Below are 21,183 nucleotides of genomic sequence, written 5' to 3'. Positions count from 1 at the left end.
AAGGATAGATATTGCCTACAGGCAAACAAAAGAAACCTTTGGACAAAAGAACTGTTTGAATATCAGATGTCAAGCTAATACCATATTAAGCAAAGAAGGTGATTTAGTGTACTGCTCAGACATTCCCAGTCTGATAAATCAGTTTGAAGTAAGACTAGAGGCTGTTTATCGATTCCTCCAAAAAAAAAAAAAAAAAAAAATTAAATAAATAAATATGTCGTGTGACTAGGGCCTCCCATCAGGCAGACTGTTTCCCTGGTGCAAGTCTTTCAATTTGACGCCACTTTGGCAACTTGCGTGTCAATGGAGAATTCATCCAAAACTAGTGATGGAAAAACGCTACCATGGCCGCTGGAACACGAACATGATGGGGGACTACTGTTGGTCACTTCAACGAGAAGTTCAGCAAGCGACTCATCGTAGAAAAAACTACACAAGAAGCTTCGAAGAAAAAAGAGAAAGAAAATACAAACCAATTCCAGCTGACAAGTGAAACCTCTGTTAACACATATCATTGTTTTAAGTAGCTTACTGTAAATACAAACCATGCTTATGTTGTAACAAAGCATTTCATTAATTTCCCCATTTACTGTGTAGCATAGGATTTTTATACCATATAATAAAAAGCATACTGCTAGAAAACTATGGGTGATATAAAAAAACTAGATTTGGATTGAACTCATAAAATTCCATAAAGATCAGCTATCAAAGTAATGAAAGTTTTTCAAAAAAAATTTTTTCATTGGCCTGTGTAATTATTGCCTGGGTTTTGGTAGGCTTGATTTTGAAGAGCCTTCCGTTGCACCAGGAGATGAACTGAATGAGATGGGCAAGAGGGATCTATGAGATTTCTGGAGGGTAGGGTAGAGGGTGAGGAAGGCAGAGTCATCAGCATACTGTGTTTAACAAGAATGATATTTTCTAAATCCATGTTGACTGTGTGTCAATAGACCATTTTGTTTGAGGTAATTCATAATGTTTTAACACAATATATGTTCCAAAATCCTGCTGCATATCAGCATTAATGATATGGGCCTGTAATTTAATGGATTGCTCCTATTACCTTTCTGAAATATTCGTGTGACCTGTGCAACTTTCCAGTCTTTGGGTACGGATCTTTTTTTGAGCGAATGGTTGTATATGAATATGATTGTTTAGTTTGGAGCTATTGTATCAGCATATTCTGAAAGGAACCTAACTGGTATATAATCTGGACCAGAAGACTTGCTTTTATTGAGTGATTTATGTTATTTCACTACTCTGAGGATATCTACTTCTACATTACTCATGCTGGCAGCTGTTCTTGATTTGAATTCTGGAATATTTACTTCATTTTCTTCGGTGAAGGAATTTCAGAAGGTTGTGTTTAGGTGGTACAGGACTAGTCCCAGATGCGTTTGGGAGAGGCAGGAGGAGTGAGTGCACAGGCAGTGTGTGCAGTGTAGAGGACAGGGAGTAGGACAGGGGGATGGTTGCTTCTGATGGGGTCAAGTACTGTTGCAGTAATGCGCCTTAGTAGATTAGGAGAGGTAAAGATAACATCAGGAGTGGAATTACTTTCAAGGTGACTATGCAGTAGGAAAGGGACTGTATCACTATGGAGGGAGTCAGTAAACCACTGCCATCACTGGAGTCCAGCATGTGACAGGATATGGATATTACTGTCAGTGGCAATAATATAGGTTGAAAAGGTATGGTCTATGTGGGTGAGGAAGTTGTATAGAATGGGATGATGTGGTTGGCTACAGATGGTGGCACAGGTAACAGTTAGGGTTTTGAGGAAGAGAATGAGAATAAATTGTTCGTTAGGACTGTTGTAGAGGAGTTGTGGCCAGACAGGGAGTTTCTTTTGGTGGCTAATAGCAACTCCGCCATGAGCACTGGGGAGGATGTATGGCAAAATGGGAATAGTATTATGAGGTTGGAGGAAGGTTTCATTCATTATACTGTTGTTGTGCTATGATTTAGGGAGAGAAATGTTGGTAGGGAGTCATTTGAAAAATATGGGGTCATCTTATATTCACAGATGAAACTATTGCTGCTGAGATCAACATTTTTACATTGTTTAGTGCAGTATGTAGGGGTCATCTTACATTTATAGGGGTTGTCTTACATTCAGAGATGAATCTTTGACCATTCATGTCACATGCAGGTTCATTTTGAAGAATTCTAAAGGGCAGGGCATGGCAAATGATACTTGCATTCCAATAAACTCAAGATTTTCTGATACATCAAAACGATTCATACAGTATTGACATTGCTCAAACGATCATGTTACACTGACTTACATGGCACTAATGCATAAGATACATAAGAAACAATGAATTAGCCACTGTAACAGTCTGTTGGTCTGATTAAAATTTGACAATTTTGTGAAACATCACAGGAAATTTTGTCAAATTTTAAAATCTTACAAACTTTTGTTTTATTTGAACAAGTTTGCAAAAAACTTTCTCATTCATGTACAGATACCGTAATGCCTTTTCTAAAAGTAAAGGTAATTAACAACAGGAAATGTTATCCTTCAAAAAAACCATTATATGATTTAGAACCCAGACTAATATTTCATTTCGTTATGAGAGACTGTAATGATTTACTAAGTGGATTGCAAATGAGAAATTCGGTCACTGTTCATGAATTAGTATAATGGATGAAAATGTTACCAGCTCTGAATCAGCTTTAGAACATAATGGTGACATTCAGTTGAAACATGAATGAAAATTAATCCAAAATGAAGTGTCTAACAAAGGAAATAATAAATCATATTTAACTGATTTTAATTGTTATTGCAAGAATAAATTACAGCAGCAAGACCTGCCATGGATATAGTACCAACAGACATCACTCGATTGCAGGATGAGCAAAAGTTATAGAATGTGATTGAATCATAATTTTGATCTCATATTTATGTATTACTTGGTGTTTTTGCACATTGCCTGCACACTAGAAGATATTGCAGTCTGTTTTTCAGTCACTCAAGCTCGGCGTTATGGAAGGGTTGGAAGGGATACAGTGATACCAGCTTGGCTCAGAGCTAGAATTCTGAAGCAAGGGAGACTGTACGTTTCTAACATCAGTACAGAAGTGACATGTGGTATGCATATATATATATATATATATATATATATATATATATATATATATATATATATATATATATATATATATATATATATATATATATATCATCAATACCAACTGACTATAAGTCTCTGACTCTAGTCCGCCGCTCGTGGTCTCGCGGTAGCGTTCTCGCTTCCCGAGCACGGGGTCCCGGGTTCGATTCCCGGCGGGGTCAGGGATTTTCACCTGCCTCGAGATGACTGGGTGTTTGTGTTGTCCTCATCATTTCATCATCATCCAGGAAAGTGGCGAAATTGGACTGAGCAAAGGTTGGGAAATTGTATGGGCGCTGATAATCACGCAGTTGAGCGCCCCACAAACCAAACATCATCATCATCATCTCTGACTCTAGTTTGGTTTGTTGCTATTACTGTTGAGCATATACTAGTAGGGCCAATCCTTTATATTTTGCATCTTTATTTGTTCATCTACAAAGTTTGCTTGTGTTGTTGGTACTTTCATCTGTGTCTGTTCATCATCATCTGCTTGTGTGTCATTGTTTTATTGTAGCCATCACCATCGTTTTCAGCCACTTTCCCATCATAGCAGCTGCTGTCGCAGCAGCAGTAATCTTGGTGATGCTCTGTTGCTGGTAATTATCATCAACCTTCTGTCCTACCATTTTCCTTTGACTCACAATGGACACTCCAGTCACCTCCCCCAATTACACCACACCCTTCTCTACTCTCATTATCACTATGTGGAGAGATTCCTCTGGCCCACCACAATACATCCAGGCTCCCCTTCAAACAGTCTTCCTATAAGCCACTTCCAACTTTTCCTTCACCAACCACTTCGTCTTCAACTCCAGCCAAAATAACAGCTTCTCGAGCTATCATCACACTACAATCAACATGTGACTGAACCAATTCCTGCCTATTGAAATGACTTGAAACATACCAAATCCCACCTCTTCCAATTCCCCAACCCCCCCCCCCCCCTTTCCCATAATTACCAAAAAGCCACATAAGAACTCTAACGCAGGTCCACAACTAGGACCAAACCAAAGAATCACAAGCAATACTCAATCCTATTGAACACATAGGTGCCACTCCCTCCTCATGCACCTTTTCCTTTGGCTGTTTCCACTTTCCTTCTCTCCAATCCTGACCCAGAATTCCTAAATGCCAAAACCCTCACTCTAGAAATAATAAAATGCACTCCTCACATTCTCATCACTCAAATCATCACTGCAAAGATTCTGTCTTCATCAAATGCATGAATCCAAACTTCCACTCCAATTTCCTTCTCAAAGTCCCATAAGTTACCTTTGGCACTCATGCCTCCCTTATTTCCTTCAGCACCACTCCCACAGCCAAACAACTCCAGCTTCCTCACCATCCCCCACCTTCACTGTTGAGAGATCATGGCAGAGGAAGTGGCTTCTGAACTGAATTCCAATCCTGCTTTAGAAATCCATACAGCCTGCTGTATCTACAATGATTCAGGTTCTGCCTACCTCATGTGAGTCTTCCCAGAGTCTGTCCCTCCATTGATCACCATCTCAGAGAGGGAGCCCTAATTTACAACTGCTGTTATAAGTGGAAATGCTGCAAATCGCCACCCCAATCCTAATGTTGCCAAAAATGCCTTGTTTATAATGACCCCCTCACTCATATTTGTAAAAATTCCCCCACCTGTCCTCGCTGTAAAGACTTCCACTTCCTCAAATGATGTCCCAATCTCATCTCCCCTCCACCTGCAATGATGATCACCCTACCTATTCTGCCAAGTGCAAGGCTAAACCACCACTAGTAAGACCAGAATTAACAGTAGCCGTCTACCCTATTGATCATCCTATCCATCCCAATAACACACTAAGCCAAACTCAAGACTACTAAAGACATCATCAGAGTCCTCACCATTGTCCTCCAAAATATTCACCCCTTCCAATGGCCTCATACCCTACAAAAAATTTCTCTTATTGCCTGATCTGTTTTCTACCTCAATACCCAGGCCATCTACTCCAAAAACCAAGTACACTTCACTTTCATCCGTAGCAGCTCCCCCGTTTAAACTTCTTGACCCTCTCACCCTCAAAATCCACTCCCTAGGCTCCCATCATGGTGCAACAGCAATACAGCATCCTATTCCACAAAATCCACTCCCTACCCACGAACAAGCCCCTTTTCATTCATACCCAGCCCCAGCACAATGGCAATACCTTCATCCTTAATGAAACATACCTCCAATCATATCATACCACTTGAATTTATCTGTATATCTTCCACCATACAGTTAAAACCTTCCACTGGCCAGAAGTGGAGTTGCAATCTGCCATCACAAAAATGTCTCTACTCAATCACAATCCTTACTCAATAATCCCACCAAACACCTTATCCTTAGCCTCTTCTTCAAAACCCTAACTGTTATCTGTGCTACTGTCTACATCCAACCTAATAATTTGATCTCATACAATTTCCTCACCCACACTGGTTGCTGGTTGTGTTGGGGAAAGAGACCAGACAGCAAGGTCATCAGTCTCATCGGATTAGGGAAGGACGGGGAAGGATGTCGGCCGTGCCCTTTGAAAGGAACCATCCCGGCATTTGCCTGGAGCGATTTAGAGAAATCACAGAAAACCTAAATCAGGATGGCCGGACACAGGATTGAACCGTCGTTCTCCTGAATGCTCACCCACACTGAGCATACCTTTTCCACCTACATTATTGCCGCTGACCTCAGCACCCATAGTAGATCCGCTGCAGAACTTCAGCAGTGGAGTCAATTTACAGACTCCCTCCAAGCTGACACTGATCCCATCCCACAGCATGCCTGTCCTGAAAGCAACACCACTTCAGATGTCATCCTAGAATCTTCCAACACCCTTTGACACCTCAGTGCAGAAATGATCAACTCAGTGGAAACTGAGCACCTACCTGTCCTCCTCACCAAATCCCACACACCCCACCCCAATCTCCATCCAAAACTTGCCCATGATTACTCTTGTGTCAACTGGAATGCCTACCAGGAATCCATAGATGCCCATATAGGGAGCCACACCCCAAACCTTCCACCACCAGAGGATATCCCGTATGCCACAGTCTTCCTGCAGCAGACTTTGTCAGATGCTATCTCTGCCCAGACCTTTACTAAAGCCATATATCCTCACTGCCCCACTTTTCCACCACAAGCCATACTCCTTCTCTATGAATCCTGTAGTCTATATTGCTGTTTCCTATGAACTCATGACCAGGATACATTCACAAGCCACCCGCAAATACAGTGACATGTTAGAAATTTACTCTATGTAAAAAATGCCAGGACTGGCATCAGACATGCACCAGACTCAAAGCTACAGTTCCAGTTAACTCCTCCAAGTACTGGAAAGTATTCCACTTACTTAGTGGCACCCACCCCATCCCTCACTACCAAATCCTTTACAACAACTTTACCTTTTCTGATGACCTGCACAAAACCAACCACTTTGCAATCCATCTCCATAACATCGTCTCCATCCGTGATGATCCCCACATTGACTGTCCCCAATTCCCTATTGTTAACGAATGCACAGACTACTCAGTCCCACCACTGGCTCCCAATTCTGGTACTAGAACAACATACCAGAAACAGAATGAAGCACCCCTGTCACAGCACAGCACATAAAACAAATACTTCACAGGAAACAACACATCCCCTGGTCATGACTAGTCATTCATAAATCTGCCAATTTTGTCTCCCTTGACCTAGAGAAACCATACAACTGTGTACAGCATTCCGGTATTCTTTTTAAACTCCAGAATTACACACTTCGAATCAACTATGTGTGCCTCATTTCATCCTTTCTCTCCAATCAGACATGACACAAACAAAGCCCTCTCTCCTTTCTCATCATTCTTGCAACATTGTATACCACTATCATCCCCACAGGCTGCTATCCCAGCCTGTGGAAAACCTCCAAAATCTTAATTTTCCTCAAACTGAACAAACCCCCCACTGACAACCTCCTTGTACCACCCCATCTCTGTGTTTAGCAAGGTTTTTGCACCCATCTACTCCTAATGCATCCACCAACATCTGCACCAACAACATCTGGTTTCTGTTACCCAGTGTGGCTTCCATCCCTCCTTATCTGCTGATGATCAACTCCTGAACCTCACCCACCTCCTATCCCAACAGCTCAACATTCATAAATCTGCCAATTTTGTCTCCCTTGACCTAGAGAAACCATACAACTGCGTATGGCATTCCGGTATTCTTTTTAAACTCCAGAATTACACACTTCCAATCAACTATGTGTGCCTTATTTCATCCTTTCTCTCCAATCAGACATCCTATGTCATTAACAACATCAGTAACTGTACCTTCCACTCCACTGCAAAAGTGCCCTAAGGTTCTGTTCTTTCCCCTCTCCTTTATCTCTTATACCCACCAGTTAGTCCAAACCACCTCCTCCAGCCCACCTCCTTCAATACGCTGATGATACCACTTTCCTTGCCCTCTGTGCTATGCTCCAGAAATCCCAATGATCCCTCCAAATCCACCTCAATCAGTTTACCTCCTGGTGTAACCTGTGGCTTCTTAAAATTAACCCTTCCGAGGCAATAATTATAGGATGCATCACCCACACCCTCCATCTCCATGACTTCTACATGACCATTTATGACTGTCCTATTCAGCTAATGCCCTAAAATACCTTGGACTAACCTTCAACAGGCAACTAACGTGGAAATCTCACCTACTAACCATCCAACAGGAAGCACACAATAGACTAAAACTACAAACTGGCTGGACTTGAGGATTGCACCCCTTCATTGTCCTCCACACCTATAAAACCTTGATCAGACCTGTTCTTTGCTATGTGAATGTTGCATGGATCTCTGCCCCTCACAGGTTCTTTCAGTCCCTCCAGATCCTCAAACACCAAGCACTCCACTTCTCCTACAAATATCCTTTACCAACTCATAAAATTACCACCTCTCCTCACTCACATTTAACACCTCCAGCTCTCAGCTGATACACAACTACAGGGAGGCAAGGTAAGTGTTCACCCTTTTCTGTGTTTATGGTGTCCGTCCTTGGTAGCTGAGAGGTCAGCACAACAGAATGTCAGTCCTAAGGGCCCGCGTTCAATTCCCGGCTGGGCCAGAGATTTTCTCCGCTCAGGGACTGGGTGTTGTGTTGTCCTAATCATTATCACTTCAACCCCATCAAAGCACAAGTCTCTGAAGTGGTGTCAAATTGAAAGACTTGCACCCGGTGAATGGTCTACCCGACAGGAGGCCCTAGTCACATGACATTTACGTTTTTTTGTGATTTTTGTCATAGTATGTTTATTAAATTTCACGCATGTTTTTCTGTTTAAGAGGTATAATCTCACATTTTTGTAATTGTAAATTCATCAGTCAGTAGTTCAGTAGTTGCTCATTTGGACACCTGGCCTTGCCCATTCACACTTTGAGTGGATGGATGACTGCTCCTTCAGGAGGGTCCAAACAGGAGCAAGGGGGCAGGTGTTTATTGCAAATAGCATTCAGGGCCGGAAAGAAAGCCAATGTGCACTTGGTATGTCTGCCAGAGGGCCTCATCTGAAATGTGAAGGGGGCCTGGCCTGTGGATATTTAGCATGCAGGGTGCAGTCATCTGCATGTTGTGGGTCATGATGGCACAATGACACCTGTCGCTTGGGTTCTGAGGCAATCCTCAGTTCGTACAGCCAGCTGGTGGAGGTAGTTAAGATCGCTGACCTTGTGTGTGGGGTGCAAGCAGAGCTCACAATGTTCAGCACTGTTCCCAGACTTGATCAGGATCCTTTGGATTGGTGCCGAGTGGAGGGTCTCAACCAAAGGCTTCATCAAATCTGTGATGGTCTTGGCTGCAGATTTCTAGGCTTGTATTATTGTGTGGGGATTTGTAGGATTCCCCTTGGTAGGTCAGGGTGCACTACACAAAGGAAGCAGAGTACTTGTGGAGTGGGCATGAGGGTTTTTTAAGCTAGGCAGTAGTTTAAGGTGCTCTGATGAACACTTGCCAGTCAGTACACAGCAAGGCAAGTAAAATGGCGTTCAGAATAATGACACTTTGACTGTAATAATTTTATCAGCTAACTGTCAAAATATTTGTAATAAAGTTCCTGAATTTACTGCCCTCCAGGAAAGTTCTCACAGTCAAATTATTCTTGGGATCAAGAGCTGGCTGAAACCCAAAGTGGAAAGATCTGAGTCATGGAATGTTTATCAGAAAGAGAGCTTACACGCCATAGAAGGCGGAATTTTCACTGCAGTTGACAGAAATATTGTCTCTAGTGAGATCGAGGTTGGGTTGACAGTGAAGTTAACTGGTTGTGCATTAGAAGTGTAGGTGAAACTAAGTTAATTGTTGGGTGTTTTTACCAGCCACCCAATTCTGCTATGACAGTTCCAGTGTCATTCAAAGAAAGCCTAGAGTCAACAGAGCGTAAACACCCAGATCATGCAATACTAGTTGGAGGCGACTTTTACCTACCAAATATAGACAGACAGTCATGTAAAATAGTTTTTAACATGTTTTCTGAAAACTGTCTTGCGAAGCTAGCTTGGCAGGCAACACTCAATGGAAATATCTTAGAGCTTGTAGCTATAAATAGACTGGACCTTATCAACAATGTCAGTATACAAAATGAGATTAGTGATCATGATGTCATTATAGCAATGATGATTACGAAAGTTAATAAATCAGTCAAGAAGGTTAGGAGAGTGTTTCTGATAGATAGAGCAGATGACCAGTTATTAGCATCTCACTTATACAGTGAACTGGCATCATTTAGTTCCATTAAGATGTATTTAGAGGAATTATGGGCAAAGTACAAGCAGATTGTAAATTGAGGTCTGGGTAGTTATGTGCCTAGTAAGTGGATAAAGGATAGAAGAGATCCACCACAGTTTAATAATTAAATTCAGAGGATACTGAGGAGTCAGAGGCTGTTGCACTCTCACTTTCAAAGGGAATTCACAAATGGTGACAAACAAAGGTTAGTAGAGATTTGGGCATCTGAAAAAAGATCTATGTGTGAAGCATACAAAAACTACCACCATCTCACCTTAGCAAAAGATCTGGCTGAGAACCTAAGGAAATTCTGGTGTTATGTAAAATCACTAAGCAGGTCTCAGACTTCCATTCAGTCCCTTGTTGAACAGTCTGGTGTAGCAGTTGAAGATAGTAAAATGAAAGCTGAAGTTTAAAATTTCACATTCAAGAAATTTTTCACACAAGAGAATCTTACAAACATACGGTCATTTGGCCTTCGTACAGACTCCTGTATGGATGACATAGTAATAAGCATCCCTAGCATAGAGAAACAACTGTAAGATTTGAAAATAAATAAATCACCAGATCCAGATGGAATACCAGTTTGATTTTACAAAGAATACTTTAAGGCACTGGCTCCTAAGCTAGCTTGCACTTATTGTGAATATCAGGCACAGCACAAAGTACCAAGCAATTGGAAAAAGGCACAGATGACTCCAGTATATAAGAAGGGCAAAAGAACAGACCCGCAAAAGTACAGAGCAATCTTCCTAACTCTGGTTTGATGCAGAATCCTTGAACGTATTCTCAGTTCTAATATAACATACTTTGTTGAGACTGAGAAGCTTATGTGGATGAACCAGTATGGTTTTAGAAAGCATCATTTGTGCAAAACTCAGCTTTCACTTTTCTCACATTGCCATATATTGACGACATAATGACTTTTATGTTATTATATGTTAGGCTACTTGGAGCCATTAAGGACACTCCAAGCTAGGAAATCAGAGACACAATGCAGAGAGCAGCCAAAAGTGGTAGCATTTAAGTTACCGGAGATAAATAGTAACACTAGAGCTGGGTAAATTGCATATGCTCTGTTCAGCTGTCCCAGGGGAGAAGTTCCACTTCAGAGATTTAACTCTATCCACCATCTAGACACTGTCATAAGGTGTCACTGTAGAAGGTGGCCACAAAAAGACATGTCTTAGCAAAGGCAGCAAGCTTGATACCTGCTCCTAAGAACTGTGGGTTTACACAGGTTAGTGTGTTTCTACAGCAGACCCCACCCACACAAGGGTGGAGGGTGGAGCCAAGTGATGTAAAACACTGTTTTTGCTGGCCGTGATAGGAGTGACAGTGATGTTTAGCTTTCAGCTGAATGTTGTTGATACCAAACTTGGCGTTTGTTAATGTAGAATCCAGAAGCATTCCTACCTACCTAGTAGGAGTAGGGGAGGAATCAAAATATGGTTGGCCAGAGGCACCCTGGAGGTGCAGAACAACTCACCAGATAGGCCAGAGCTTGTTAAGTGCCGGTGGATTGGTGGGTCAACTATAGGAAGGGAAAAATGGTGTGCCTCCACAATTCTTCAAAGAACTGTGGTTTTGTATTCTGAAGGGGTTCTAAGTCAGTTCCCTAGGGTGCTGACTCCATGCCACTCATTGCCAGCCTTGGTAAGATCCAACATGTCTGTTTTTCTCACTTGGAGTGCTATTCTCAAGTTTGTACTTATCATGCTGCTAGAGTTTGCTACTTCTGTTAGCACCTCCCCCGTGGCTTCAGACACTGACTTCTGTTGTGCAACCAGTTGCGTTCTTTGCTTTTTCTAATGTTTACAATTAGCCTTCAGTGTAGTAGTTAGTCTGGTCACAAATAAATAGTGCTAACCAGACCCCTGAAGTCCATGAGTCTCCTGCTACAAGCATCCCATTGAGTCCCAGAATCTGTATCTCCTGTAGGTGTCCTGTGACAGTGTTTGGCACTGATCCAAGACATCATCCTGCCTTCACTGGGAATTTGTCTTTCTGCATTTGCTCCTCACTGCTTGGGAATTGCAGACAGACCTTAAACCCCCTGTCTTTCCTCTAACCTGTGTCAGTACATGAAAACATGACATACTGGAGACCAGATGAAGGGCAACAGGCAGGTTGTATATTTCTAGATTTCCGGAAAGCATTTTACACAGTGCCCCATTGCAGCCTGTTAACAAATATACGTGCATATGGAATAAGTTCACAGACATGTAAGTGGCTCAAAGACTTCTTAAATAATAGAACCCAGTATGTTGTCCTTGCCAGCGAGTGTTCACCAGAGACAAGGGTATCATCAGAAGTGCCCTAGGGAAGTGTGACAGAACTGCTGTTGTTTTCTATATACTGTATGGTAATGTGTTGAAATTGAGTGCTTGTAGGAAGATACAAGGGGGCTTAGACCAAATTTCCAGTTGGGGTGATGAATGGCAGCTAGCCTTAAATGTGGAAAAATGTAAGTTAATGTGAATGGGTAGGAAGATCAAACCTGTAATGTTCAGATACAGTATTGCTAGTGTCCGGCTTGACCATGTCAAGTAGTTTAAATATCTGGGCATAAGGTTGCAAAGCAATATGAGATGGAACCAGCATGTGAGAACTATGGCAGGGAAGGCAAATTGTTGACTCTGCTTTAATGGGAGAATTTTAGGAAACAATGGTTCACCTGCTGGTGTGACCTAATCTTGAGTACAGCTTCAATGTTTAGGATCCATACCAGGTCAGACTAAAGGGAGACATTGAAGCAATTCAGAGGCCGGTTGCTAGATTTGTTATCGATAGGTTCGAACAGTGTGTAAGTGTTATGAAGATGCTTTGGGAACTCAAATGTAAATCCTGGAGGGAAGGCAATTTTCTTTTTTTTTTTTTTTTGAGAACAATATTGAGAAAATGTAGAGGACTGGCATTTGAAGCTGACTGCTGAATGATTCTACTACAGCTAACATACATTATGCGTAAGGACCATGAAGATAAGATACAAGAAATTAGGGCTCATACAGAGACATATAGACTGCCATTTTTCCCTTGCTCTGTTCATGTGTGGAACAGGAAAGGAAATGATTAGTAGTAGTACAGAGTACCCTTCACCACGCACTGCACAGTGGCTCACAGAGTATCTATGTAAATGTAGATGTAGAATTTACACCTTTTGCAAACTCAACTCCAATAGCACCATTGTTTCCCCTCTACGATACAATCCTCATATGCTGCCCCACTTTTACCAACACATTCCACAAACTCTACACCTACACATCCTCCACATACTCTCCCTAATAAACTTCAATCATCTTGCCCTCTCATGTTGTGAACTCTGCCCTGACATTTACCCATCCTGCCAGCTATAAGTCTACACCACTCATTCCATCTCATCAGGGCTTCCTCTCTTTCCCCTCCCCACATTTCTTTCCCCTCCCCTTTTTCGCAATCAGCCTTTTTTTCCTCATCCCCCTTTTGTCAAAAACTAATAGTGTCAACAATTTCCCCCTCTACTTCACCTCTTCTTCTGTCCCAACAGCCACTCCTACCCCATCACTGTTATGCAACAGTCCTCAATCTTTATACCACCACATTACTATCTTCCTCACCAGCCATCCTTTTACATTCAACAAGAGACTCTCTATCACATTGTAAGTCCTTCCAGTTCTTAGTGACAAGAGAATCCTTCTTTCAAATATCAGCATTTCAGCAACAAGTTTCAAATGTTCATTTATTGCATTATGTTTTACCTTTTGTTATTACTGGTTTTAACTACCAGTGCAAGAGGTTATATCTGCTGTATATCAAAAACTTCAATTCTATTTTTCACCTTTAAAAAAGTTCTAAATTCAATGTAAATATAAATATTTGTGACAACGAAGATACATATTTCATAGCTATGCTATTATGATGATGATGGTTATGATTATGATTAAAAATAGTGATCCTGCAGAGTACAGGGTTAGTAAGCAAAGGAGGTAGAAAATAAACTGGTCTGAAAATTAATAAAAACCATTTCTTTGTGTTTATGTTATTACTCCTACTATTAGCAAAATGTTCAAAATCAATAAATACCATAAGTTCAGAATCTATATAATGTAAACTTTTTAATAGATACTTTGTCAAAAAAAAAAAAAAAAAAAAAAAACAGTTTGTATTTTTGATTAGTCACAATATGTTAAAAATATATTTTTCTCAAGGAGCCTTTTAAAAATGGGGAGTCATCTTATGTACAGGGTATCTTACATTCAGGTAAATATGGCATAAATATTTGCCCTTGGTAATCATTGTCACTTGACACATAAATCAAAGTTACACATTTGTAAGGAAAGGACATAAGGTAACAATTTGACCGAGCTGCACTTCCAGTGTAATGTAGTCAGCTGGGACAATGTAGCATGCAAGTCTGCGTGTGTGTGTGTGTGTGTGTGTGTGTGTGTGTGTGTGTGTGTGTGTGTATGGGTGTATTCTGTACTAGTCTGAAGGAAGGTATCATCTGAAACCATAGCTTGAGTGTATAGCTTAGGTTATGTGCCTACCATCCTCCCAACATGTCAACTGCAAAGTAAAAAGTTAACTTTACTGCTTCCATTATTTACATTCCACCAAGAACTTCCTATTCTCAAACTTACATGTCTTTACTTTCTTGTAAAGGCATTCTTTCTTTCTTCCATGATATCACAGGCTTTGGATCACCTTCAGGTTCACAATGGAGGATAAGCTCTTCACCCAAATTAACACTTTGTTCTAGATGATCATCTGATTTGAAACTGGGTGGTTCTGAAAATCACCAGAAAATATATTTTTAATTATTCCAGCCAGGGCTGCATGACAGTATTTTCAGTGTATTTCAAAACAATGACATTATAATTAAACATCTTCAGCTATAAAAAATTTCTTTTTGTTTCTCAGCTTTACATTAATTCTACTGCTTAAACTATACAAATATAAAGACAGGAGAGCCTTATATTGTCTTACCATTCACTGTGACTAGAAAACTTTTAGCTGCAGTTCCTACAGCATTCTGTGCTTTGCATTCATAGGTTCCCTCATGTTCATGGCTGACATTTGATATTATCAGAGAGCCATTTGAATGTAATGACACATTTTCCCGATGTGCCTGTTTATCATCCAAAATTTTACCATCCTTGTACCATGTAATAGTTGGTGCAGGTATTCCTCTATGTGCTTCACATTTAAATTCAATAGGTTGTCCAAATGTAATAACAATTGGATGCTCGCCAGCATCTTCTATGGTAGGCTCCACTAAAACATATGCATGGTTTTAACTTTGAGTCAAATAACAATGTAGCTATTTTGAGTATCCTCATGTGTTCATGGTGTATAATGGACTATGACTGAAGTTGGTAAAATGTAAAATTTCTTACAAAGTAAATCCTGTGCTATAGTGGTGTTAGAGTATGCTTCATAATAACTAATGACAAATCAGTTGGGAATCATACAATACAGGATTTCATGCCAGTGTTTACTTCAGTTAAAATTTCTGGGCTGAGAGACCATGGTCGATACATAAAACTATCCCTTAATGTTTCTTCTTCAACTGCAGAAGGCATTTTTGGAAATAAAATGGCAACTGCACCAAAGACATGAGGGGTCCCCAAAATTTATAGAGCTGTATAGACAGCACTACAAATCTTACATAATCCTGAAGGTGTGATTATCTCTGGCTGGCTTCACCATTCTCGATTAAAAACAACCAATCATCATTCTGATGGCTTAAAATCAGCATCCATAGTTTATCGAACATAACTTTCCCTTCTTTTCTGTTAAAATTGTCATGGTGTTCATAAATCTCTATGACAACTCTACACAAGTGTGTATGATAATCAATTGCTTTTAATCAAGAATAATATTGCCCACCAGAGATAATCAAATATTCAGAATCATGTGACAAACTGAGATGTCCTCTATGGAGCTTTATAAATTTGGGGGTCCATAGAGCCTTAGAGTTGCCATTTTATCTCCAAAGATGTCTCCTGCAGCCAGAGACAAAAATCAGGGAACAGTTTATGTATTGAACACTGCCTGTAACTCAGAGGTTTTAACTAAAGCCAGATGACAATGTTTATTTTTTGCCAAATGTAGCTTCATCACAAACACTTAACCACTCTACTGACAGAAAAGATTATTCTGTGTCTGTATCTCACAAACTGAATTTTTCTTAAGAAATAAACCAGTATTATTTGCCAGGTTTATTTTACAGCTGTATAATTTTAAAATTATAAATTCCTGGGTGAAGACCACATGAATAGACGATAAATCGCTACTTATTACAGGAGGCACTAAAAAGTATATAGGCAGATAAAAAAAAGGCAGAAAATGCTTAGGTTTTAGAAACCATCCTTATTCATGGCTCACACACACACACACACACACACACACACACACACACACACACACACACAGACACAGACACACACACACAGTTACTTCTAAATGGTCCTGTTTGACTGGGAAAAGTCCGTATCTATAAAGGAGTGGCAGGTGAGGAAATGGAAGGACAGCATGGATTTGGAAGTAGGACAAATGGGACAGCTACCTTGGTATTAGGAAGAATCACACTGGGGTGGAATGTATAACTGCATGCAGCAGCAAGTTAGAGGACAAATGTGCTGGAAGATATATAGCACGAAAAAATGAGGGCAAAGTATAGGAGAAAAAACAGAGTAGGAGAAAGAGATAGGAAAGGTTTCATGGTGGGAACTGGAATGGGGTAATAAGTATAAGGAACGGGAAGAGGAAGAGTCAAGACTGAGGTGGGGACAATAGGGTGGAATCCCATATGAACAGAGGAGCATGTAAAGTGGGAATGTGTGAGTAGAGGAGAGTGCCTAATGGATATTGAGAACACAGGTTTATGGAAACAAAGGATACTTTGCAGGTAAGACTCCTACCTGTACAATTTAGGAAAGTTGGGATCAAATGGCTTGGGTTTGCAAAACAGGACAATGTCATTGGCCTTTGCTCCCTGTTTTGTGGTAAGCATTCATGTAGTTTAAAATGTCTTAGTGGTATCACCCATGTATTGGGTTCGTGCATAAATTCATAGCATTTTTCCATAAGTTTAACAAACACAACAGATACACATAACAGAGACTTTAGTCATTAATAATATATTCTCCTTCACTATTTACAACAGTCTGCCAATGCTATGTAAGTTTTTGACTCTGTGACTGTAGAAATCACATGGTTTGAGGCGAAGAACCTGTCAAGCCATATTCAGAGTGTATTTTCATCTGAGGAGGAAGTTCCTTGAAGGCTGTTTGATAGAGAGTGAAAAAGGTGAAAATCTGAGAGTGCAAGATCAAGTGAATAAGGTTTATGTGGGATGACTTCCAAACCCAATTCCTGTGTAGTATTTTTGTCAGTCTAGTAGAATGAGGACGGGCATTATCATGGAGCAGCATAACTTTACACAGTCTTCCTCATCATTGTTCTTGGATTGCATCTGCAAGATGTCTCAGTTGTTGACAATAAAGAACAGCAGTGACAGTTACAACTTGGGGAAGCAATTTGTAGTACACCACACTGTCGCTGTTCCTCCAGGTGCATAACATTATCTTTTGTGAATGCACACAGGTCTTTGTATAGGCACACAGTACCCATACACCCAAATTTGAAACTACCTTATTGCATGAAAATGCCACATGATGGTGAAATGATCACAGTTCATCACATTTACCAGTTTTAAAGTACACTGATGAGGATAATTGTGGATTAATGTGTTTAAATGATCTTCATCAAACTCCGTAGGTCTTCCTGAATGTGGAAAATCACTAATGTCAAAACAATCCTCCTTAAAATGAGCATTTTCTTGCCATGCTCAGTTCATTGACATTATCCCCATACATGGCGCAAATGTTTCTGGTTGCCTCCACTGCTATCACCCTTACACTGAACTCATACAGAAGAATATGTTGGAAATGTTCTGATTTCTCTAAATAGTGCTCGATTTTCTAGCGTCCACAGTTCCACTCACTATCTCCAAATGACAAAATGATATTATATAAACCAGACAGCAACAGTGAGCTACAAATAAAAAATTGAGAATCAATAAATAAACCCATAGCAACTGGAATACTGACAAACAAAACAAAAATATTATGAACTTATGCACCAACCTAACAAGGTGTTTGCAGTGGTTGCAGTAAAACTGATATATTATGTGACTGGTTTTACATGTGGCTCTGCCTTTGACATGATAATAAATAACATGGCAGGGATGGTACAGGTGGCAGTGGGTGGATGTATTGGACAGGTCTTTCAAGTGTGTCATACACAGGAATCTGACAAAGCAGAAAGGGGGCTGGGTACAAGAAGGCATTTAAGGACCGACAGGGATACTGTCACAGTTGGATGGGAGATAGAATACCAATTTGGGAGGGTTGTGAAGGATTTTTGGGAGGATATTTGTCATTTCAAAACAAGATGAGAGGTAGTGAAAGTCCTGACAGTAACTGTGATTTGATTGTTCCAGCTCTGGATGGTAATAAGTGATAGCATAAGATGTTTGAAATGAATATACAATTTGGCTGGAGATATTGCATGGTACATTCATTTTTTCAAATGACTATGAAAGTATTTATTTATTTGTTTTATTTATTTATTCATTTCCACATAAATAAATACCATACTATAATATTTATAGTATATTATTGTATACTAATTAGTACTATACTACTTATACATAAATAAATAAATTGCCTATTAGGAGGAAAGTTACAGTCTCAGAATGCCCCAAAAAACCATCAGCATACTGTGAGGGGGACTAATTCTCACTGCAAATGATGCATTTTTGGGCAGTCATTTATTGGCATAAAATGGGTAACAGCTGTCAAGGTGAAGGTATTGATTATGGTTAGTGGTAAGAAGCTATAAGTGAGATGGAGGTTATCAACCCAAAGTGTGATTAACTTATTTCTTAATGTTCTAGGGTGTCCTCATCATGGGCTCACATCATGAAAATATTATCTTTAACTAGTCTAACCCACATGAGGGATCTGGCTTGTGAGTGGAAAGAAAATGCATCTTAAGATGGCCCAAGCAGACATAGGACACTACTCCAGTTCCCAAGACAGGGCCAGAAGTGATGCCTTCGGAAGAGAGGAGGCTTATGCCTTCTTCCAGTTGTCTGGAGGACAGAATTTTTATTCATTACAGCATCCTCATACATTTTAATAACACTAGGTACTACAAAGGTTCTAAATTTACTCCTACTGATTTAGTTAGTGCTATTAGTCCAAAACAGAACTGGATTTTTCTATGGGTTAGTAGTTAGTCCTAATCCTGTATTTCGCTATGGGTTACTAGTTGGTGCTACCAGTGCAAGCTGTGTCCAGCATCCAATGTGGCATCAGTGTTGACACAGTAATCCTGGATGATCATGAGAATAAGTTAAGAGAGGTTAAGGTGTATTTTGAAACATATGTAGACTGATTTTTCCCTTGTTCCATATGTGAATGTGTACAGTAAGACACAAACAACAGCATGGCCACAATTAACAAAAGTTTACTCTTCTTCCACATTCAATCTAACAACAGTTAAGGACATAGACACAAACATAGAAACAATCCAGTTACTGATACAAGCAGCTGCTGACAATGACTAGGAACACAATATGAAAATGAGTGCCACGTGTACTGCATTTGTGAAGAGGAGGCTTCCGGTAGACAGTGTGGCAGGTGCTGTGCCATGTGCACAAGTCATGTGGCCTAACAAAGGTGGCCTCTGGTGGCTGGCTCACACAGATGCCAGTGGCAGAATATTCAAAGTGTAGCATGCCAGTGGCATGGGCCACAGTGCATTAACTAGTATTACATACAGGGTTATAGCACACCTCCCTTCTTGGGGAAAGGGAGCTCCACCAATGCAGGTGTCGGATGACAGTTGAAACATCCATGGCTTCTGTGGCAGATCCAACAAGAGGTGGCAGTGGTGGCAGAAGAATATTCCAGCCTGGAACCAGTGAATTTGGGTGGAAGTGGCATGGCCATCCACATGCGTGACGTCTACTCCCCCACACAGGATCAGAAGAGAAGACAGGTGATAAGGGCAGTGGTTGCATCTCAGCATTCAGTTCCATGATGTGGAACTGTGCTGGCAGTGAGGGTACTGGTCGCTTGGTTGGGTGTGTCAGTATTGAAGGATCTGAAAGTGCCAGCCTTGCTGATGGCAGAATTGTTGGTGGCAATGAAGCATGATGGAAGGTCCAGTAGTAGGTGCTGGAGGTCAATACCCAAGTGGAGAGGCAGTTGAAACAACATTCCCAAGGTATGTGGGTCTGCTCTTGCATCAGGAATGCCCCTTGAGGCCAGGACAGGTACTGATGTGGGAGGCAGAGATGGCAACAGCAGACCCGTGGCCCTTGTCATGGCACGAGGATGCAGCTGGTCATGTTGGCGTGCCACCAGGAATTCACTGGTGTGCACTGTACAGAGTTGGTGGCCTTGGCAGCTGTGGATCGTGTCTGGAAGGCACTTTAGGCAGCAGCCAATCCCCTGAGCCCATACCATGAAACCAGGAGCAAACCATGACAAGAGTCACACTGACGGGCAATAGTGGGACAACATGGGCTGATGCAGGAGGGTGCATGGGTGGTGATCATGGAGAATCTCAGCCAGACTCTGACCCCCAGCAGTGTAAACCTTTGGGACCTCCAGAAACATGTCAATGTGACGTCCGTGGAGGAGTCCATGTTGTACTTCTTCATTTGAACCTTGGATGTGCAGATGAGGCATTCCACCTCACCATTACATTGGGAGTGAAAAGAGAAGCAGTCACATGGTCAATGCCTTGATGGGCACAGAAATTGTGGAAGGCCTGAGACATAAACTGTGGACTGTTAAACAGGGTGACACAGAATAACGGGAGTGTTTGAAATGAGTAGTGGTAGCCATGGGCAGGTGGCAGCACTGCAGGTCTGTGACAGCAAGTAAATAGTCCGCCATTTCAGTTATCATGGACCAGTGTAATAGACAACAGCATATGTCAGCCTTAAAAATGTTTTATAAAAACAATGACAGTTTGGTTGTGGCACAGAGGGAGTTTCAACATTTTTATAATTTAGGACGTCATGATGCCATTCCATCGAAACACGCAACAAAATATTGGATTAATAGCTTTGAAGAGACTGGATCTACCCTCAAGGAGAAACCAACAGGATGACCAAGAAGTGTGCATTCTCCACCAAACATTGACATTGTAAGCAAGTTTGTCTTATGGAGCTCACGGCATTCAATTCATAAGCAAGCAGCAGTGATTGGAATGTCCTGGGAGAGTGTTTGCAGAATTCTTCACCTTGATTTAAAA

At 40.9% G+C, this 21,183-nt stretch overlaps 1 protein-coding gene across 1 annotated transcript in view; it reads right to left on the bottom strand.

Annotated features, from left to right (window-relative positions):
• Window positions 1–21,183, bottom strand: part of LOC126185204 (hemicentin-1-like) — a 747,875-nt gene that overhangs the window by 407,837 nt on the left and 318,855 nt on the right. The window contains exons 18-19 of the mRNA XM_049928085.1: window positions 14,833–15,120; window positions 14,487–14,634 (exon numbers count right to left, since the gene is read on the bottom strand). Coding sequence (XP_049784042.1) covers window positions 14,487–14,634; window positions 14,833–15,120 — 436 coding nt within the window. The remainder of the gene's footprint in view (window positions 1–14,486; window positions 14,635–14,832; window positions 15,121–21,183) is intronic.

Source organism: Schistocerca cancellata, chromosome 4, assembly GCF_023864275.1.
Source record: "Schistocerca cancellata isolate TAMUIC-IGC-003103 chromosome 4, iqSchCanc2.1, whole genome shotgun sequence".
Taxonomy (NCBI): domain Eukaryota; kingdom Metazoa; phylum Arthropoda; class Insecta; order Orthoptera; family Acrididae; genus Schistocerca; species Schistocerca cancellata.
Note: the sequence above shows the minus strand (reverse complement) of the source record. Positions and strands in the feature narration are given on the sequence as shown.